Genomic DNA, 17,582 nt, shown 5'->3' with positions numbered 1-17,582 from the left:
AAACTGTGGTTGTACCAGACACGTGGCAGCAGCTCTTGTGTGCCTTGTGTCTCCATTTGTAAAATGAAGGTATAGTAGTTCTGAGGTCAGAAGGCTGGTGTCATAGGAGGTTGCAGTAATATTTGTCAGGTTCTCAGGACAGTAGCCACACATAATAAGTACTTTATAGTATTTGTTGGACCCATAGGTAACAATATAGAAAGATAGTGAGGCAGGTGGCTAAATGATAGGCTTAGAAAAATCAGACTGCTTTTCTCAGTGGTCACTTTTCTGACTCCTGGGAAAAGGGACTCTATTTGGAACACCCCTCTTCCCACCCTCCATGACGAGTTTGAAGTGTATTTGTTGAACTTCATGCTGCCTCCTTTTTTACTGGGCCTGCTGGGGCCTCCAGAAGAGCTGAGTTACAGTAAGTCCACCGGCTTTGTGCACTGGTGGTTTTATTTTGTTCTTAGGATTCCTTTGAAATTCAATGATGGGAGATACATTAAGCTGAGGGTAAAGTTTTAGTTGAAATTAAGGGTAGTTAGGAATTTATTGTGATTTTCAATTAACCTGCTTTTATTCTTCTTGAATGATTTCTGTTGTCAGACTTCCTGTATGCTATAATATGTGGGCCTTTCTTTTGAAATATGACTTCTTTGTTTTGTTACAAGAACATCATTCTTACAGTAAAACCAAATTTAAAATCATGACTGACACTAGCATTTTTCCTCAATGGTCAAATTGGTTATATTTTTTCTAGTAACGTGAAAATGTTCATTATGTGTTATATCCATCTGAGAGCTGAGGACAGACCCTCACTTCCCATTCCTCCATATTCCTGATCCTCTGACCTGTTAACCCTCTTGGTGGTGTCTCTTGACGCCTTGGAAGTGGACCAGAACCTGTCTTTGTAGCTCTTATTTTTTCTCTTAAAATAGCAAAACTTTGTTTGCTTTAATAATATTTTAGGAGCGTTTCAAAGGATTATTATCTTCTTTGTCATACCTGGCTCATTTCCTGGTACCAAACTCAAAATAGTATCTGATCCCATTGGTTGCATAACAATTGAGTCATAATTTCTTTCTATCACTGTTGGGCATCAGTAATCATGACCGTTCCTATTTCATTCCATTGCACTCTTACACAACTGTCATTTTTATATTCCTCAGTTCCTTGAAACTGATAATGTGCCTTCTACAGGTGTGTTTTGCTGCATTTCCTCTAAGATTAAGAAGAAACACTGGATGTAAAAACAAGCATGTTTGATAGCTGTGAAACTAGCCTCTGCTTTGAGATGACTCACATTTTCCTGAAAATAATTTACTAAGCAAAACATCTTTAAGGCAAAAATTAGAATTACTTTAGAAACTTAGGATTTATAACACTATAAATTGTTGAAATTTAATTACTCGTTGAATATTAATTAAGCTGTTCTACTTAGTGGGAAGAGTTTTATAGACTAATTTATATAATGGCAATGTATGTTGATTAATATCCAGAAATAGCCTATTTAATGATTTGAAAGTATGTAAGAACCACATTTCTTGTCATTTTGTGTTTTATATTTCATGTAAATTGTTATATGAAAACACTTCCCATGCCCTTGAGAAAGCTTGTTACCTTCTTAGTTCTCAAATTTTAAAATAATTTTCACTGCTTCCAAAAGATATAAGCATATAGGAGAAATGTGTTATTTTCTCTGACTTTAGAATTAAGAAAACTTGTGCAACTATTAATTTTGACTTGACCCCTTGAACTCTCATCTCTCATGTCAGCACATTGCATTTTGTTTATTTCTCCTTTCCCACCACTGCTTTCTAGAAACCCCCTACTCCAAGTCTTGTGGAACCAGAAACCTCTCTATTGAACATGTTCCCCATGACTATATTTTATAAACATTAAATCTTTTAGTGTTCTTGCAATGAAGGGAAAGGAAGGGCATTTTTAGTAATCAATTTTATTAGTTTTTTTAAAATGTGCATTAAATACTTTCACTATTTTATTGACATTGCTTTTAAAAAATATTATTTAGCTCCCTGTTGGTTAAAGTGTGATTTTTAAGTATAATTTTATTTTATGATACTTATAAATAAGTATGGACTTGTTTGAGACTAATTCTTATTTGAGAATACTACCTAATAAAAATGAACAAAGCTTTGTCAACTCCTTATGAGTCAGTTGTTCTCTCTGTGTTGCAGTATTAAGAACATTACAAATGACCAGGCTTCTACTTTTCCTCTGCTTTTTCTTTTATGGTTCAGGGCTTATGAAGTTAAGGATTATTACCTTGTAATTTATAGTTAACTTGTTTCTTCAATCCCTTCTATTTAGTAGTCTGTATTTTCAGTACACACTTTGATATGAAGAAAAATTTCTTTTTTCATGAGTATCAAATCCACTTATTTCCACTTTAGGGGAAAATCTAAGGAGGTTGAGACAACCCTTATTTACTATATTTGGGTTGCAATTTTCAAAGAAACTGGAACTCACCAGTACATGTATTTTAGCCTGTGTTCTTTCTCTTTCTGAAAAACCAACTTCCTGCAGATGTGAAGTGAATGTTTCAGCACTTAGTGGATCAGTGTTTTACCTGGCAGAGAGAGAACACCCTACTCTCTTCTGTGGCCCTTTCCAGCTTAGGGATGCTGTGCAGTTTTTCTTTTCTAGAGTTTTCTAGGACTTTGTGTATCCATGTCATTATTTTTTAAGCATTAAATGAAAAAAGTTAATACAGGCATGCTCTCTTTTATTGAGCTTTGTAGATACTGATTTATTCTTACCAACTTCCCCCTCTTAATTCCCTCCCCCACCCAATTCCTTGTATCTCCTTGTTCCTTTCTTCCTTGTCTTTCTTAACATCAGGGCCTTTATGGTGTTTATTGATGTTGACTAGTTTTGTAAGGGTTTTACTTTATCAAATTGTCTGCTATGTAAATGTCCAGTATTTGATTTTACTGTTTTGTCTTGCTTTTCAGAATACATATTCTCTTAAACTCCATTTTGCTGAAAATGGCTGCATTTCATCTTTCCTTATAGCTGAATTGTATTCCATTGTGTGGCTAGATCACATCTTGATTACAAATTAAACATTTATGGACACCTCAAATTAAGCAAATCTATGGGTACCTTTTTCTTAACAGCATGTGCTCACTTTATGTGACTGCACTGTATTTAATGAAGGCATGCACCTTTTTTTAAAGACATAATGCTGTTGCACACTTAAAATAGACTAAATTATAGTGTTAACATATATGCACAGGAAACCGAAAAAATCTTCTGACTCACTTTACTGTGATACTCACTTTATGTGGTGGTCTGGATCTAAACCTGCAGTATCTCTGAGTTACGCTATAATAAAAAGACAAGTAGGGTGAATACCAGGCTTAATGCAGTAGAGAAATGGCAGTGAAAAACCTTGAGTTTTATCCAAGAGGTAAGATCTGTTTCAGGATGGGCATTCTGGTAGTGAACACTGATAGAAAAGTATGTCCAGAGTGCCATGGAAACATAAAGAAGAAACTTTTGTACAATATCTTGAAAGATAGGTAGGAACTAGTTAGGCCTTCCAGGCAAAGGGGCAGCTTGCACACAGGTTTGGAAGGGATTGAGTCTGGAGTTACTTTAATTAATTTGGGGCTGGAACTTGGAGGCTGTGTCTGAAGTTGGAGAAGAGCTTGAGCATAAAGGCAGAATTTAGTTTAACAGATATCTTCTGTGCTGGACTAAAAGTTTTCTCTATTTTTAATCCTGAATTGGAATAAACCATTGTTTAATTTTAAATAGGGGAATACTATGATTATATTTAAATTTTAGTGAGGTCATCCTGTAGAAAATGTGAAAGAGGCAATGGAAGGGGCAGACAGCATGTGAAGGAGAGGTCAGTTAGAGATGTCCTGCCAGTGAGAGTTAGATTATACATCATCCTTCTTATCTCTGATTTCTAGATCTAGTTTGTAGGAAGGAAGAAACATTGAGACCTTTATTTGCAGTGGCTTAAGATAACTTTGGAAACTATTCAATTTAGCTTGCTATTTATTTATTTTTCTTTTTGTCAGATAAACTAGATATCATTTCTTCATTAAACATGTTTCTTGACTGTAAATACTGACACAGCTGCTGTTCTTTTTTTTTTTTTTAAGCAAGTATGTAGAAAAGGTCATTACCTGAAGCACCTTTGAATGTGTCCTGTCCTTTACATTCACAGACAGGTTCAAATAGTGAAACATACCCCATTCCCAAACCTGGTGCATCCCTTCTCTCCCAGGAAAGCTTCTGCCTTAGGTGGCAGCATCTACATGTACTCCATCCCAGCCTTTTTAGGCTTTACTCTTTAGGATAAGACAGGTCAGTTCCTTCATGTATTAATAAGACACTGTACTTCAGCAAATTTGTATATTTTTAAAGGGGGTAAGGAATGGACCACTCTGTCTATAGAATTTCATGTATTCAAATGCCTATGGAGAAGAGAGATTTTCCAGGATACCTTTTTATTAATTTTATTTGCTTTTAAAAATTAACATGTAGTTGACATAAAACACTGTAAAAGTTTGGGCCTCCCCTGGTGGTGCAGTGGTTGAGGGCTGGGCTGCAAGGCTGCCTGCAGCCTCAGCCTCTGCAGCGCCAGTTTGTACCCCGGCCGCCTGCGAGGGTCCCTACTAAACATAGAGCTTCCATATGATCCAGCAATTCCACTCCTAGGTATTTACCTAAAGGACACAGAAACATCAATTCCAAAGAGCACCTGCACCCCTATGTTTCTAGCAGCACTATTTACAATAGCTAAGCTTTGGAAACAGCCCAAGTGCCCAAAAATAGATGACTGGATCAAGAAGATGTGGTACATATACACCATGGAATATTACTCAGCATTCAAAAAAGATAAACACATGCAATTTGCAGCAACATGGATGGAGCTGGAAGGGATCATGCTCAGTGAAATAAGCCAGAAAGAAAAAAAAAATACCGAATGGTCTTACTCCTAGCAGGAATCTAGAAAACTTAAATAAGGGACCAGGAAAAAGAATAACTATAAGAAAGAAAAATATCAAAATCAACAAACAACTATGAACCAGAGACACTCTATGGGGAGGTGGGGGGCGGGGAAAGGAGGGATTGGGGTCAAAATAAGGGGGTTGTAATTGTATGGGGAATATAAAAATAAAATTTAAATTAAAAAAAAATACACTTACATTAAGTTTAAAAAAAATTAGTTAACCATTCAGTTTCTGAACCAGTTATGAAAATGAAATTTGTATGTTGTAATTTAGAAAAATCTTATCATATAGTATAAGGTAACAGTCTTACTGAGGAAGAATAAAATCTTTTTTCTATTTCAGCTAATCTTCCAGTGCCAACGATTGCAGCAATAGACGGACTGGCTTTAGGTGGTGGTCTTGAACTGGCCTTAGCATGTGATATAAGAGTAGCAGGTGAGAATTGAAACATAACTTTTAAAAATGAACTTTGTGTTCACTCTTCAGATAATTTCAAATATTTATTCTTTTCCTGTTGTTGAGTAGTCTTTTTAGAAAAAATCAACAGTTAAACCTGATGATGCACTTGAAATTCCCAGTCAAGAAAAGTCTTTTAATAGTCTCTGCAGTAGGAGCAAGGACCAGGACTTGGGTCAGACAGAACTGAAGTTGTATCTTAGGTCTTGCCCTTTTTAGATCAGTTTCCTCCTCTAAAATGGGAGATATAAAATGACAGTTGCCATTGTAAAGATTACATCAATGAATCTGTAATGTTTCTCTTCCAAGCTCTTAATTACTGGTAGTTATAACTTAATATCTCTGAGATTCAGTTTTTTACTGACTTATTTTCCTTAGGATTGGATGATGTGATTATGAAAATAATAATGAAAATAATTAATGCTAACCACGTGGTGTGTGTCTACCAGCAAAACACTTGACATTTTATTAATGCATAATCTGCCAAATATCCCTAGGAGGTAGATACTTTGTAATACAGGAGAAAACTCTGGCAGAGAGAGGAATTACCAAGCCCCTCATTAGTGACTGAGCTGGATTTTGAACCAGATAGTCTGGTGTCACAACCCCACTGCTGTGACCTCCGAGAACACCAACACTTAATGTGGTCATCTATGTGGTCACAGTACTCTGTCGTCTTTCCCTTACTGGCATGATGTCAGGGGGCTCTGGGACCAAGGACTGGGCTAAGGACTGGGACCAAATACTTGTCAGTGTTCTTGTTCCCCATATCACTTCTGATGGAACCACCTGTTCAGAGTAGTATCAGTGTAATCATGTTTTCAGTAATTTTCTGGTTACCTGTTCTTGGAATCCGTTGTTGCTAGTCAATGTGTACTTCCTTCCTTTCTACTTTAGTTTAGATCTCTGTTATCTTGTATGAAAACATTGGGTTTTAAATTGAAAAGCTGAGGTATATGTAATCAATTTCTGAAAGAATGCGTTTTGTGGGGATTAAGATATGGGAAATAGTTCAGGTACATTTGGGTATGGAAATAAAGAAATAATTAAAATGTTTAAAGTAGCTGTGAAAATAAACATGGAAAGAGGAACCCTGACCACCTGTCAGAACGTAAAACCATTTGTCAAAAGTAACTAGAGATTTGGTCTTGAAAAGTTGCCATATCTGATGTGATATATTAAACTGCTTGATCTGGAGCACTATTCAGGTAGCTAAGAAATTCATACTTGTCAGACACAGCCTTTTCTGATCCTGAATACTTAATGGGATCTAAGTCTTCCAACATGGCTTGACAACATCAGGTCAAATAATGTAATAAAATAACCCTGGTCTTTTTGCTTCAAACAACTTGTAACAGGAAATGTATGACTCTCTTAATATATAACATTTAGAATGTTTACTTCTATAAAATGCATGATTTTGAAGTGATATTTTTAAAGATTTTTGATGAAATTTATTAGCCAACAGAATTTTTTTGTTTATTAACTTTTCAAGTCATTTTATTTGAATTTGTTGATATAGATGTTACTTAATTTTCTTTTTAGCTTCCTCTGCAAAAATGGGCCTTGTCGAAACAAAGTTGGCCATTATTCCTGGTGGAGGTATGAATTGTTCATGCTCATCTCTCAGTTTCTACCCTTGATTTGTTCCCTGTAATAGGGCATACGGTGAAAAGGTATAAATTGGAAGGGCAATACTGGCTAAAGAGGCTAAGGCACTGGTAGCAATGTCCTTATTCAAACTTGGTCTTTTGCCTTCTGTAGATAGGTGTGAAGATGGTAGCTATGCTGGCTGTTGCTCTGTTTCTCCTCCCCTCTCTCTGTATTTCTTGTCTCCTTTTCCATATCATTTCTTAATTTGGGAATTATTGTACTAGTCACATTATTCTTGAAGGATTATACTGCTATTTCAAAATTTTTATGTGAGTATATACACTTGTGCACCCTCACAGATGGTCATGCACACAGTCAGTGTGTGTGTGTTTATGTATGTATATAGTGGTGGTGGTGGAGGTCCGCAAATTTCATGCCACCTTTCTTGTGTTTCTCTGCAACAGCACAAAGGTGGGGTGAGTAAGTGATAGCCTTAATGTAGAGCTGAGGAAGGACTGCTTTTTGTGTCATTGCCAGAAAAGGTTGCTTCTTTGGGAAGATGCATTTAAGAAAGGAAGCACTTTTTTGAATACTGATAATGAAATCTTACACACCCAGTAAATCTGAAATTTTTGTGCTTTCATCTGATGCAGAAATTTGGAGATATTTTCATGTTGTGAAGTTGTTCTTTTAAAAAGTAGACTTCATCTTGAGATGTGCACATTGATAACTTAGTGTATGAGTGAATACCAGTAACAATGAAAAATTAAAAGGCAGTGTTGAACACATTAGGCATGTTTGTATGTGAATAAGTTAAAAGTTGTGTATTTATGTATAAGAGTATTTATCCTGATTAGGGTATACAGGTAGAAATTAAAACTAATTACTAAAACTGATGCTTTTACCCAGATTTATGTGTAAGACTCATTAAGTTTTCTAATTTGGTAATTCATGAAAGTGACATTCTTTTGAGGTAAACACATTTAAACTTGTTTTGCCATGCCTACACTACTAATAAAAATACTATAAAAGGAAGACTTACTACAAAATTTATCTAATTGGCAAGAATGATCAGGTAACTAAAAAAGGATGATGTGACATGTTTCTGAAGTTCTTTTAAGAAGTAAGCATTTATTGGTAATTAGGATTTAACTGTAGAAAGGGAGTAACTGTAGTTGAATGATAACCCCTCCAAAACATATGCCATTCTGGAACCTGAGAATGTGACTTTATAAAAAAGGTCTTTGCTTAAGAATCTTGAAATGATACCGTCTTAGATTATCTGAATGAACATTAAATCAAATGACAAGTGTTTTAATAAAAGAAGACTCAGACAGAAGAGAAGCCCCTGTGAAGGCAGAAATCAAGATTGGAGAGATGTATTTACATGTCAAGGAAGGCCAAGTATTACTGACAGCCAAAGCTAGGAGAGAGGTCAGGGACAGATTCTTCCTCAGAGTTTCCAGAAGGCACCAATCCTGCCAATAACTTGAGTTTGGACTTCTGGCTTCCAGAACTATGAGAGAATGAATTTTGGTTGATTCAAGCCTCCAACTTTGTGGTAATTTGTTATAACAGCCCTGAGAAACTAATATGCTTTTTTTTTTTAATGTTTAAGTAATTTTTTTTGGACAGGGAATTAAGTAGGTGGCAGAGATTGGTTGTAGGAGGAAGATGAGCTTGGTAATTAGGATGTTTACCATGTCTTGGATATGAAATGTTTTCTATTAAAACCACCAGAAGTTAGAACACTTGTATGAGAGTACTGTTTGGTTTGATTAGATGAAAAAAGATTAATTGATTACACCACAGAAATGAGGGTGGGAATGTTTGCTCCTTTAGTCTTCTCTCCTGAACTGGCCATACCCTATGAAATCTAGAAACTAGCATGTTCTTCCTAGCATATTTGAGTTCTTTAGGGTCCTCCTCAATAGTGGATTATTAATTAGAACCTACTTTTTTGTAAATTTGATTAAAATTGGGCTATGTATTCTCATTAATACAACTTTTCTAATTTTATTAAGTAATTTTATATCATAAAATTCAGAATGCTTTAACATTTTTCTCATCCGTTCGTAAAGGACGGTTTTCTGTCTTTCATGCCTAAGTGAGTCCTAAATTGCTCCTTTAATATAATGAACTTTTCAACTTCATAACTCATATCATCTATAGTTATGTAGCACTGTATTTTTTATTGACAAGGAATCTAATTCTGTTTGAAGTCACATAGTCACATTTAGGTAAAAATATGCAGATTTTCGGGTTCTCTTTTACATGAGTATTATAGTTACTAGAGTACCCTAAATAAAACCTAAATTCTTTTATTAACATAGAAGATCACTTTCAGATTTTGATATATTATCAAAAGGAGCACCTTCTGAAAATTTTGTGGTACAAAATCCTCTGTTCTGTGCACAGCAGATATTTTTACCTACAGATATTTTGCATTTCCATTTCTCCTCTTCCCTTTTTATAGATGACCCTTATATGAAAACTGTAGGGTTTTTTTTTTTTAAGGCTGCTTTTAAATTGGTGAATGTGCTGTGCCTAATATGATCTCTGAAAATGTCCTTTTTGACTGTAACCATTTCTGTTAATTGTTATAAAGAGCTCTCTGAAATAGATGCATCAGATTATACTTAATTTTTTTTCCCCTTCTTCATGGATCTTTTTCAGCCAGAAGGAGATGCTTAACTGCTTCCTGTTATAGGTGATCTTTTGAGTTGAGACTCCTGGGGAGATATGACCTTTGTCAGTGAGACTTCTTTCACTGTCAGCAGCCTTTCATCGGTTTTAGAAAATGATGGCTGTGTACAGTCAACAGCATAGAAAATAAGTGGGGAGAACTCAAGTGTGGGAAAAAAATACTTCACTTTCCTTTATGGATGAAATAAATATCTTAAGTAAAATATATGAGATACATCCATTCTAAAAGAGAAATGTGTTATATAAGTCTGATGAATAACTCTTAAATTATTACAGGCACATGGTTCCTGTACAGGCACATAGCATTGAAATTTGACCCTAATCAGACTGTCATTCCCAATTTGGATTTATTGTGTATCTGATGAAAACAGAAGAATTAACCTGATGCTCTTGGTTGTCATTATCACTTTTGCTCTTTTGTAGTAACAGTTTACTGGCAAACAGTTGATCAAAAAATAGCATTTGGCTTTCCTTTTTTTTTTTTCTTTTCTACTTGAACTTGAGCCTGAATAACAATATTATTTTTAAGGTATATTTTGTAAATCTTCTTAAAATAAAGCAAGCTAAATTATAAGTGATTGTTTTGAAAAGATAGTAGTATTCCTAATGAACATAAGTATTAATGAAACATTACTATAATGCAACTTAGATAAGTATTATAAATTTCATTTTTTTTTTTTTTTGCTAGAAATGTGATCACTGTCACATGACTATTAAAAGTTATGGTTAATGAAAAAGAAAGTGTAAATAAATGTAGAAATAATAAAAAAATGAACTTTTAAAAATAATATTCTGTCAGATATTCTTTAAACATGGAATGTAATTTACTGTTTAATCCTTAAACCAATTCTTTTATTTGTAATATACATGTATATTTGATTATTAAAATATTATAAAATATAAAAGACAATGTTAATGATTTAAAGTACTAGCCAATTTAAAAATAATTAAAATTCTTAACCTAGGACATTCCTACAATGTTCCAAATCATATTGTCACTGTACAATGCATAGCCTACTCTCTTCTCCACTACTTTTGCTTCTAAGAAAGCAGCTAGAGCCTCCCTGGTGGCGCAAGGGGTTAAGACGCAACCTATGATGCTGTCTGAAGCCACTGCAGCACGAGTTCGATCCCCGGTGGCCAGGGAGCAACCCACGTGGTGCAGCAGACCTCTCTTGGCTCCCCCGCTGCTCCCCTCAGCAGTGTATTTCAGTCTATCTGCCTGTTCTGTTCCCCACTCTGTCCCTGGTGAATCCTCTCACTCCCTGTACCTCTGGCCTGTACTCCAGTTCTTATGGGCAGACATAAATAAATCTCAAAAAAAAAAAAAAACCGAAAAACAAAACAAAGCAGCTAACCTTCCTATTTTTTTCCCAAGAGGGAGAATATTCCAATATCATAAAATAAAATTCTCTTTAGAAATAGAATCTCAAACAACACTACTCTTTAACACATTTATAAGAACTAAATAAAACAAGTTCAGAGGATTAGGATTCTTTTATTTAACAGCTTAGAAAATTTCTTTAAATTTGCACAGATGTTTGCAGACTCCCCCATTTTTGACCTTTGTTTTCTGCCTCATCTGGAAGATTTGGAGTTTGTGTTAAGAAACCTTACTATAACTAAGATAACTGTTAAGGCTTCTTGCTTGGGTGTACCACTGTGAACAAAACATCTAGTATTTTCAGTGCTCTCTGGTTCTCTTCAGCTTTTTATTTTGGAAACATTAAAACTTTAGAAATTTCGAAAGGCAGTAAAATTAATATGTTTATACCCTTCACCAAGATCTGTCCCTCTCCCACTCCTTCTCTCATAGGCATTCCATATTTTCTTGTTGAATCATTTCAGAATAGCCAGGTGAACCTTTTAATATTCCTGTCCTCAGACTAAGAATGGACTGTTACATGATACAGCACTGTTATCACACAGGATTAACATAAATTTAGTATACAACATCATTTAATATATAATCCATATTCTGATTCCACAGGTGTTTCAAAATGTTGTTTGTAGTTGTTTCTTTGTTTTGCTTTCCCAATTTGAGATCCAGTTAAATGTCATACATTACATTCGGTTACATAATGTGTTTTTTTTTTTTTTAATCTGTACTTATCTTCCATCTTTCTGTTTTTCATGACACTTTTTTTTTTTCTTTAACAACTCAGGCAAATTATTTTACTGTGTTTTACACATTCAGGATTTAACTGAGTGATTTCCTGATTTTTAAAATTAAATTCCTCATGTTAAGAATTTTGCCAAAAATTCTCAGTGGGCCATTCCATATTTTTCATTTTATTTGATGGGATTTAGTGATGATAACCACGTTAGGTGATGATAACTTTAGGGTGATAGTTTTTTACTTAACTGTGGATACAATTTGAGCATTCTCTTTTTGGAGAATAATCTCTTGGAAAGTAATCTTTAATAATTATTATGGGCATTCACTGTTACCTGAATTAAAAAACAGGAAAAAGGAAAATTAGAGCATTTAGTTCTCATGGCATCAGAGCTTGAGTTCCCGGTCTTGTGTTTCCTTCTCCCCAAGGTGAGGGATTTGATGCAACCCTGTCTCTCTCACTATAGGCTGTTTAGCAGTAAGGCAGTTTCTTGGCATGGTCTCCAGGAACACTGTTTTATGGTATCAGTGGTATAATGATGAAATTTTACATCACATGTGTGTGTGTGTGTGTGTGTGTGTGTGTGTATTGAACACTAGTCATTTTGGAAAGTCTTATTTATAACCTTTGTTGAAATCCTCTTAGAATTTACATCAAAATCTGTGTTTATTCTTTTGAATATTCTCAGCAGTGACTCATCTTTATCCTGTGAGGGGGAATTTGATTTTCATAAATAGCAAAAGACCTTTCTGTGCCAAATCTGATTAATAAGGTCATACTATTTCAGGAAGAAGAAAACTATAATAGCAAAAATAAGACTGCTTTTCTTAAGAGGCTTATATAATGTCAAACATTTACCAGTGAGTGAACAATGGACAGCACTGCGGGATTTGGTAGATTGTTTCCTAAGTGACCTCTGTAAAGGCCAGTACTTGTTCTGCTCTTTGAAGTCTGTACATTTATTAACACACCTCAAATATGAGCATGTACATGCTGCAAAGCCTTATTTCTTTGTACTTTAAAATGTAATTCAGTGACTGCTTAACTTTAGTTAGAGTGAGGAGTTATTTGTTGACTTCCCAATGTATACAAACCTTTTGTTAGTTGCTGTGGAGGAAATATTGTGATAAGTTTCTGTGTGTATATATGCAATGTGTGTGTGTGTGCGCGCGCACACACAAACACATGATTCAGCAGAGCCCCTTTAGAATTTCCTGTCTGAAATGTGGCAGAAGGGATTAAACATGTTTATAAGTAACATGTCTGCCTTGTTATTACAAAGTTGTTGGAATCAAGCAGGTGTAAGTCAATCTGTAAGTAGGAATTATGAGTGTGGAGAAAATAGTGTGGATTCTATCAGTTTTCAACTGAGGTTTATCAGACCTGCAGAGGGTCAGACCTTTCCTCCTGCTCATCCTTTTGCTCATGCTGTGTTATACTTACTGAGCCATGTGCTGCTGTAGATAGTGAGAAAAAAGCTATGGTGATACAACCATTAGCACACATGGAAAGATCGCTTCTCTCATGAAGCCCACACTCTAGCAGAGGTATAGTACACATGGCAGATGGCAAGTTGTGACTTGCAGCAGAAGTCCAAAGTGCTGTAGAAAAAGAAAACGGGGAAGCATTCTCAAGAGCAGAGAGCGTTTGCATTTTTCAATAGGAGGGTCAGGTGAACCCTCATTTTGTATGTAACATTGGATTTAAGACACATAGGCGGAAGAACTTATCTGAAGGATCTTCAGGGCTAAAGGACTTAAGAGGGGGGCACATCTGGAATATTGGCCAGATGTGATAGAAAATAAAGATTTGTCTGGTCACTGGGCAGCATAGACAACAGTAGGGTCAGTTTAGAGGCAGGAGCTGTTTCTGCTGGGGGTCTGTTGGTGTAGTTCAAGTTCATTATGATGGGGCATGGACTGGGACAGTGGTGGCAGATAATAGTGCTGTGAGGTTGGGTTTTGAAGAATCTCCTGACAGATTAGATGAGTCTGAGGGGGGTGGAAGGGGAGTGTAAAGAACAATTCCAAGGATTCTGACTTGAGTAACTGAAAAGAAGACCCCTTCAATTGAGGTCTGGAATGCTATGAAAAAGGCAGGTTTTGAATATTACTTTAGGTATATTTGGTGAAAAATAATCATAAACCATCCAAGTGCATTATTAATCAAGTAAATGGTCGTACAAATGTGAAATTTAGGAGAAATGGTCACAGCTGAAAATAAAATTGTAAAATCCCCCCCCCCATGGCATTCCACTGACATAATCTAAAGGAATTAAAAAATGGACATTGGGCCTCCCTGGTGGCACAAGGGGTTAAGACACAACCTATGAAGCTATCTGCAGCCACTGCAGCACGAGTTCGATCCCTCACCAGGGAGCTGCCCACATGGCTCAGTGGACCTCTCCAGACTTACTCACTGCTCCCCTCAGCAGTGTATTTCAGTCAGTCTTCTCGTTCTGTTCCTCACTCTGTCTCTGGTGAATCCTCTTATCCTCCTGCATCTCTGGCCTGTACCCCAGCTCTTGTTATGCATAAATAATCTTTAAAAAAAATTAAAAATGGACTTTGGTGCAGACAAAATTCCAGAGAAACTCTCTAGTTCAGACTCAAGAAACTGGAAATGAACATGGTAGCAATGGCAATCAGGACCCCAAATCCCCAAAATGCTGAGGGTGGAGAAACTCCTTGAGTCAGAGCAGCTGTCTTCTCAAGAGACTAGACACTGTGTGTCCCACAGAAACAGTGGAAGCTTACACTTGGGAACAGTGAAAAAACAGAATGTGGCAGACAGGCTTTGTACTGATACAGTACAGTTCCTATGGGAAGATTGTGATTATTTTGTTTGAATAATTCCACAGACTGGTAGGAACTGAAACCCACTCTCCTGGGCTAAGTAGGAACCATGCCTAGTCTTAATGAGGAGAGTTGTTTGTCTAGAGTACCTACCTATCCATGGGACTAAAGTGGGGAGGGGTTATGCCATTTGTGCTCTACCTGGTTTCCTTAGATAATAGGCAGCATGTAATTTTGGGCCTTAATTTTAAACCTTATACCACATGAAAAAAATGGAAATATAGAAAGTCTCAGAAAAGAAAAAGAGATAATACTGCAAATAGATATTTTAGTACTGAAGAATACAATATCTAAAATAAAAAACACAGTTGTTAGACTGGATTTCAAAATAGACATGAGAGAAGAAAGTATGTGAACTTGAAGATGGATCAATAGACATTATTTGACATGAGTAACAAAAGAAGAAAGGCTGCAAATGAATGAATTGACCTGTGGATGGTTTATTATTGAAGGGTTTCATATGAGTCATAAGAGTTCCAGTAGGAAAAGAGAAATTGAAAAATAAATATTTCAAGAATAATGGTTGAAGATTTTGCAGATTTGGTGAAAGATACAGACGTCAAGTTTCAAGAAGTTGGGTGAACTCAAACAAGATAAGCATAAAGAAATCCACATGAGTAACAAAGGAAGAAAGGCTGCAAATGAATGAACTGACCTGTGCATGGTTTATTATTGAAAGGTTTCATATGAGTCATAAGAGTTCCAGAAGAAGAGAAAGCCGTAATCAAACTACTTAAAACTAAAACACATACACAAAATATCTTTAAAGTCAGAGGGAAATAGCATACTATGTAGAGGGAAATAGTGATTCAATGACTCGATTCCTCATCAGAAACTACAAAGTCCAGAAGTCTGTGGAATAATATTTCTAAAGCTATGAAAGAAAAGAACTGCTAACCCCAAAATCTGTATCCAGAGATTTTTTTTTTTTTTTTGGAATAAAGGGCATTCTTCGATTAAACAAAACTAAGCATTTATTGCCTGCAAACCCAATGTGATTTTGATGAAATAGTGAACACATTGCTCAGTGGAATACAACAATTCAGAAATAGTCCCATGTAAATATTTGACAAGAGTCCACAGGCAATTCAGTGGACAAAGAATGGTGTTGGAAAATTGAATATCCACATGTAAAAAATTTTAAAAATTAACCTTGACCTAAATCTCACAGTTTGTCATGAATTAATTCAAAATTGATCATAAATTTATGTTTTTTATTTTTTTACTTTTTTAAAAATGCTTTTCTAAGGATCTCTTTTTTATTTTTTTTAAGATTTATTTATTTATTTATACAAGCACTGGGTACAGTCAGAAGCACGGAAGGGTGAGAGAATTCACCAGAGCCAGAGCAGGGAGCAAAACAGGCAGAAGGACCGAAGTACACTGCTGAGGGGAGCAGCGGGCGGCAGGAGAGGTCTGCACGCCATGTGGGACCCTCGCCCAGCGGTCGGGGATCGAACTGGCGCTGCAGAGGCTGTGGGCAGCTTCACAACTTAGCGCTCAACCGCTGTGCCACCGGCCAGGCCCAATCATAAATTTAAATGCAAAGTGTAAAACTATACAAATCTTGGAAACTTCATGAAGCCAGACATTATCTCTCCTGTTCTGGAGTATAAGATCCCAGGACTTGGTCCCCAGTACGTTCAGGCAGTATTACTGAACATGAGAATTACTGCTCCTGGAGAAGATAGAATGAAGTTAACTTCGGGGAGTGGCTATCCATAGTAAATTGGAGAGTTACTCTACAGGAATATTTCAGCTGTGTGTTTTGGTGGGGGAGTGGGGGACTTGATTACTTTGTCTACATTATGTAATAAAATTGAATTAATCAATGATTTTCATTCTAAGTAATTTAACTTACTGTAACCTCAGATTGATGTTAGTATTTATTATTCTCATTTCTTCTTTTTTGGGGGGGAATAATTGACAACTAGGTATTTTAACAAACCAGATTGTTCATTTTGTGAGCAACATGTTATTTTCCTATTGTCCAACTGTAATAAAACAGTCTCATTTGCATTTTAATAGTCTGTAGTGTTCATTTTATGTAGCAGATTAACTAGTTTCAAGAAACACTTGAATCTGTATAGAGAACAGATGTCTGAGAGCAATTGAATGAAATGTAAAAAAGTTCATAAAGGAAGGTAAGTTAATTCTGCATGTTTAAATTGGGAAGAATGATAGTTCATTTCTCTCTTTTTAGAATAAAATTGAATGTGCTTTTCACAAATGACCCATTTTGGTAACTGTTTGACTTCTAATGTGTGTGATATGCCCAATCAGTGTGTGCTATCCAGACTCGCCCTCATGTGCCCGTGGCATTTTATATTATATAGCACATGAGTCCAGTTAAATGATAACAGAACTCTTACTCGGAGCAGTAGAGTTAAAATGACATTCTCACTTGTACACACTTCCTGTCCATACCTGCTCAGCAGTGGCATTGTGGTTGAATAACTGATGAGCCACCTCCTGTGAGCTGAGTCATGGATTCCAGAGAGGAGCCCTGGGCAGAACCTCCCTGGATTTGGATCCTGTTTCCCTCATTAAACTGTATTTCTTTAGGCAAGTTATTTTCCACTTTATTTTGCAGTCTTCTTTGGTAAAATAAAGATAATAATATACCACAGGACCTTTGGGAGAATGGGTGAGGATAATATGTATTCTTATAACAGCACCTGGCTCATTAACAGGGCCGACACTATCCTTACTGAATGATTGTTTGCTGTAATGTTCCTTTTATATCATCCTTGCTAGCTCTTCTGAGTTTGCATTGATGTATATACTAACCTGCATGTTTTTAGCATAGGATTTCATAAGTTTTGACATATATATACCCTGAAATCATTGTCACAGTCAATATCATGAACACATGC

At 35.9% G+C, this 17,582-nt stretch overlaps 1 protein-coding gene across 2 annotated transcripts in view; it reads left to right on the top strand.

Annotated features, from left to right (window-relative positions):
• AUH (AU RNA binding methylglutaconyl-CoA hydratase) overlaps window positions 1-17,582 on the top strand; it is a gene marked incomplete at both ends in the record, with an annotated part of 115,484 nt that overhangs the window by 38,840 nt on the left and 59,062 nt on the right. For both annotated transcript variants that reach the window (XM_084239395.1, XM_084239396.1), the window contains 2 exons: window positions 5,322-5,414; window positions 6,981-7,037. In XM_084239395.1, the coding sequence (XP_084095521.1) occupies window positions 5,322-5,414; window positions 6,981-7,037 (150 nt within the window). The remainder of the gene's footprint in view (window positions 1-5,321; window positions 5,415-6,980; window positions 7,038-17,582) is intronic.

This window comes from Talpa europaea (genome assembly GCF_964194135.1).
Source record: "Talpa europaea genome assembly, chromosome: 7".
NCBI classification, from domain to species: domain Eukaryota; kingdom Metazoa; phylum Chordata; class Mammalia; order Eulipotyphla; family Talpidae; genus Talpa; species Talpa europaea.
The sequence above is the reverse complement of the archived record's forward strand: the minus strand, read 5'-3'. Positions and strand labels throughout refer to the sequence as shown.